This window comes from Mandrillus leucophaeus, unplaced genomic scaffold, assembly GCF_000951045.1.
Source record: "Mandrillus leucophaeus isolate KB7577 unplaced genomic scaffold, Mleu.le_1.0 Scaffold1142, whole genome shotgun sequence".
Classification (NCBI taxonomy): Eukaryota; Metazoa; Chordata; class Mammalia; order Primates; family Cercopithecidae; genus Mandrillus; species Mandrillus leucophaeus.
In genome coordinates this window covers 306838-312482 of record NW_012099677.1, presented here as the reverse complement: position 1 = coordinate 312482, position 5645 = coordinate 306838, and the positions used below count along the sequence as shown (strand labels likewise).

Sequence of the window (5645 nt, the reverse complement as noted above, 5' to 3'; positions counted from 1 at the left end):
CATAGTCAAACATGATGGATCATGCAAAGAGTATTAAGAAACTGAATTGTAAGTAACAGGTAATATGAGTAAATTAAACCTAATGGAATCTTAATAGAAGCAAATTTGTTTCCTATTGGATTTTCCAGTACTTTTGCTGGTAGCTAACATGCTCATAGGGAAAAAGAAATCTAGTTTAAAACTTTATGAACAGGAAAAAATGTACAAATATATGAGAATAGAAAATATGCATCCATCTGTTTGAAAAGATATAGAAATACCACATGGAGATTCTGCATGTGCAAAGCTAACTAGAACAGTTCTCCATCCTGGAGATAAACAGATACAGTAAAATGTGTTAAGTGATAAAAGAGGACTTAGGAGTTCAGGGAAGCCATGCTGGGGAGACAATGACAAATTTAAATCTTAAAGAATGTGTGAAACTATAAGAACGCACAATATGAAATTTATAATATAAGAGCATGAAGTATTTGGGAAATTCATAACGAAAACAATATTAAAGAATAGATGAAAGTACAGGCATAGATTATTATGTGTCATTTTCTCCTCCTATATAAAGAAAATCTAAACTTGTGGCAGAGACAAAAGCTTATCTCATGTCTAGATGCTGGTGCGCTCACCTCTTAAATACTTACAATATTTAAGTGTCGTCAGAGATATCTAGAGGCAGGAGGGTTGGCAAGAATGTAGTTGTTGCTGAAATTGTACACAGTATAGAGTAATCAAAAGTTATCCCAAAGAAAGGGCTAGTAAAAATCATTCCTTCTGTGACTTTCTACAGTTGACTATTGAACCATTCTGAGAAAGCGCCTAAATAGAGAGTTTTGCCCAGACTCCCAATGTAGACTTATTACAGTAAAGATACTTTATGTATGATATATTCACCAGTTCAGTGACATTTCACCCTATAAATTTCCTCATTTAATATGTCTCATTAACGCAGATACAGGACTCCTGAGCAATTTTCTAAGGATTCTTGTAGTCAAAAATAAATATTTGAACATTTCATTCTCTGTAATAACATTACCAAGTCATAAGAGTGTGGCCTGGTCAAATGATATTACCAAACACATCCAGCCTTTCCCAGTGAATTCTCAAAGATCCTTTTGGAATAAATCTCTACAAATTGTCATTTCTCCCAAACACTGAATTCTAACACCGAGAAAATTGCTAACACTTTATAAAATAAGAAATAATGTAGTTCAGATGTGAAATAAATCATTTCAAACATCAAATTTGATATATCTCTTAGCTTATTGTTCTTTTGGGGGTCAGGTGAGTTGTTTAATATCATTGAAACATTTCAAGAAATAAGCAGGATTCTTTTAGATTTGCAGATAAGTATTTGAAATTGCTTCAGGTAAGATGATCCAAGTGAAATAGAGCAGAGAGATTAAATGAGAGAATGATACAATGGATGTGATTAGGTGATATGATTGAAGAAAGAAAAAGGAACCAGCCGGGGAATTAAAGAAAATGAACACAGACATATAGAAACATCCTACAGAGGACACAGAAAAAGTGAAACGATTTGATAGCAACCTACACAAAGGACTAAAGAAAATGAAAATACAGAATATACTTCTGAAAAGAAAAAGCAGGGAGGCCAATAATTGATTTTTAGGAAGACAGCAGAGATAGCAGAAAGTGGCACAGGGTGATCCCAGGAGACGGAAATCACAGGAAATGGTGAAAGAGCAGTTCAGGCATGCTTGTAAATTTGGCCATCAGTGTTGTAGGTAACCTCCTGAATGTGTTAAATATCAGATTCAAAGTTCAGTACCTTGGCTTTATCTCTCATTGATCCTTTGCCCAGGATAGACATTTTAGCACCTGTTTCTTCCTGTAGCCTCTTCAAGGAGTTTCCTCTTGGTCCAAGCAATTTCCCCACAAAATTGAACTAGGAAACAAAATCAATAGAATGTCTGTTTTAAGGTACGATAAAGTGATTATTTGCAGCAAGAATAATTGATGGGTTATAGGTTTTTCAAACTTTACCACTGAGAAGAGAGTCATGCCATAAACACACACACACACACACACCCCCCCCAAACCATTTCAGATATCTAATCTAACACTCATTTTAAAAGCTATATCTCTTCCTAAAACAATGCCTAAGTCAAAAGTATGTTGAAAATATCATTTACATATATAATCTAATGAATCATTTATTAAGGAAAGAAATTAAGGAGAATCATGCTGGTTTACAGAATTTCTAAAGGCTTCTTCTCTCAAATTATATTATTGAAATAAGAGATGATTTTAACATAAGTCTATAAACCTGCAAAATTGTAAAAGTTTGCAATCGATATTTTAAAATTGATATTTAAATTGATATCTAAAATAAAATTTGATATTCAAGTTTGTTAGGCATTGTCTGGTGGAAGCCATGCTGGGGAGACAATGACAAATTTAAATCTTAAAGAATGTGTGAGACTATAAGAACGCACAATATGAAATTTATAATATAAGAGCATGAAGTATTTGGGAAATTCATAACGAAAACAATATTAAAGAATAGATGAAAGTACAGGCATAGATTATTATGTGTCATTTTCTCCTCCTATATAAAGAAAATCTAAACTTGTGGCAGAGACAAAAGCTTATCTCATGTCTAGATGCTGGTGCGCTCACCTCTTAAATACTTACAATATTTAAGTGTCGTCAGAGATATCTAGAGGCAGGAGGGTTGGCAAGAATGTAGTTGTTGCTGAAATTGTACACAGTATAGAGTAATCAAAAGTTATCCCAAAGAAAGGGCTAGTAAAAATCATTCCTTCTGTGACTTTCTATAGTTGACTATTGAACCATTCTGAGAAAGCGCCTAAATAGAGTTTTGCCCAGACTCCCAATGTAGACTTATTACAGTAAAGATACTTTATGTATGATATATTCACCAGTTCAGTGACATTTCACCCTATAAATTTCCTCATTTAATATGTCTCATTAACGCAGATACAGGACTCCTGAGCAATTTTCTAAGGATTCTTGTAGTCAAAAATAAATATTTGAACATTTCATTCTCTGTAATAACATTACCAAGTCATAAGAGTGTGGCCTGGTCAAATGATATTACCAAACACATCCAGCCTTTCCCAGTGAATTCTCAAAGATCCTTTTGGAATAAATCTCTACAAATTGTCATTTCTCCCAAACACTGAATTCTAACACCGAGAAAATTGCTAACACTTTATAAAATAAGAAATAATGTAGTTCAGATGTGAAATAAATCATTTCAAACATCAAATTTGATATATCTCTTAGCTTATTGTTCTTTTGGGGGTCAGGTGAGTTGTTTAATATCATTGAAACATTTCAAGAAATAAGCAGGATTCTTTTAGATTTGCAGATAAGTATTTGAAATTGCTTCAGGTAAGATGATCCAAGTGAAATAGAGCAGAGAGATTAAATGAGAGAATGATACAATGGATGTGATTAGGTGATATGATTGAAGAAAGAAAAAGGAACCAGCCGGGGAATTAAAGAAAATGAACACAGACATATAGAAACATCCTACAGAGGACACAGAAAAAGTGAAACGATTTGATAGCAACCTACACAAAGGACTAAAGAAAATGAAAATACAGAATATACTTCTGAAAAGAAAAAGCAGGGAGGCCAATAATTGATTTTTAGGAAGACAGCAGAGATAGCAGAAAGTGGCACAGGGTGATCCCAGGAGACGGAAATCACAGGAAATGGTGAAAGAGCAGTTCAGGCATGCTTGTAAATTTGGCCATCAGTGTTGTAGGTAACCTCCTGAATGTGTTAAATATCAGATTCAAAGTTCAGTACCTTGGCTTTATCTCTCATTGATCCTTTGCCCAGGATAGACATTTTAGCACCTGTTTCTTCCTGTAGCCTCTTCAAGGAGTTTCCTCTTGGTCCAAGCAATTTCCCCACAAAATTGAACTAGGAAACAAAATCAATAGAATGTCTGTTTTAAGGTACGATAAAGTGATTATTTGCAGCAAGAATAATTGATGGGTTATAGGTTTTTCAAACTTTACCACTGAGAAGAGAGTCATGCCATAAACACACACACACACACACACCCCCCCCAAACCATTTCAGATATCTAATCTAACACTCATTTTAAAAGCTATATCTCTTCCTAAAACAATGCCTAAGTCAAAAGTATGTTGAAAATATCATTTACATATATAATCTAATGAATCATTTATTAAGGAAAGAAATTAAGGAGAATCATGCTGGTTTACAGAATTTCTAAAGGCTTCTTCTCTCAAATTATATTATTGAAATAAGAGATGATTTTAACATAAGTCTATAAACCTGCAAAATTGTAAAAGTTTGCAATCGATATTTTAAAATTGATATTTAAATTGATATCTAAAATAAAATTTTATATTCAAGTTTGTTAGGCATTGTCTGGTGTCCATAACTTTCTATTACAACTTTCATAATCAGGAATAAAGGGACTCAATTATTCTTCAATCTTACATTGTCTCTATTAAAGAGTTGTTTTAGGATTAGTAAATAAAATATGTGAGCATATAAAAGTTTAAAAACAGTACTTATAAAGCATATATACAAAACACTTTGTCTAAATGAAAAATTCTGGGGTTCCACACAATTTGCTTAATCATCTTGAAACATGAATAAGAGCAAGTGAACTAAGAGCAGTTATGAAAGCATTTATGTTAGCTACTAAAGGAACATTACCAAACTGAATGACCAAGGTAATAATTTGTGCTATAATTCGTTGAATAAATTAAAAAATACAAAGAACATAGAATGCACCAAAAACTATCTTGGGAACACAAAGAACAATGATAAGCATGACTAAGTAAAATTGCTTTTTATATCAGATTTTTCCCTCCCTCCCTCTCTCTCTCTCTCTCTCTCTTTTTCTTTCTTTCTTTTCTTTCTTTCTTTCCTTTCTTCCTTTCTTTCTTTCACCATAATCCCTCAGTAAGAAATACACCACAGTTAATGATATAAAACTCAGAATTTTTTTCCCAAGTCCAGGATAAAAAGACAGATATCTGTTCTTACCACATTTATTCAATTTTGTCCTGGCGTATGGATTGTTGTATGTATAGGTAAATAGACATGGGATAGTATAATGCCCAAAAAGACTATACATAGGTGGTTGATTTATTTTCAGCAAAAGTGCCAAAGCAACCAAATTTGAAAAGTAAAGTGTTTTCAACAAATGGTACTGAAACAATTAAATATCTGTATGAAAAAGAAGGAAAACAAAAACACAACCTTTCACAACCTCTTTCACACTTAGGCAAATCTTATTTGAGATTGATCATAGAACTATATGTGACAACTAAAATTATAAAGATTCTAAGAAGAAAGCATTAGAAAAACCTTTGTGAACCTAGGCTAGGAAGAGATTACTTAACGAAGAAGCAAAGAACACTAAAAAAAAAAAAAAAAATCCCTAATGACTAATGATGATGAGCTTTTTTTCATATGTTTGTTGGTCACATAAATGTCATCTTTTAAGAAGTGTCTGCTCATATACTTCACCCATTTTTTGATGATATTTCTTTTTTCTTGTAAATTTGTCTTTTATATTCCTTGTAGATTCTGGATATTAGAACTTTGTCAGACAGGTAGATTGCAAAAATGTTCTCTCGTTCTGTAGGTTGCCTGTTCACTCTGATGATAGT

At 32.7% G+C, this 5645-nt stretch overlaps 1 protein-coding gene across 1 annotated transcript in view; it reads right to left on the bottom strand.

Annotated features, from left to right (window-relative positions):
- KHDRBS2 (KH domain containing, RNA binding, signal transduction associated 2) overlaps positions 1–5645 on the bottom strand; it is a gene marked incomplete at its 3' end in the record, with an annotated part of 444128 nt that overhangs the window by 152458 nt on the left and 286025 nt on the right. The window contains exon 3 of the mRNA XM_011997223.1: positions 3796–3912. Within this exon, the coding sequence (XP_011852613.1) occupies positions 3796–3912 (117 nt within the window). The remainder of the gene's footprint in view (positions 1–3795; positions 3913–5645) is intronic.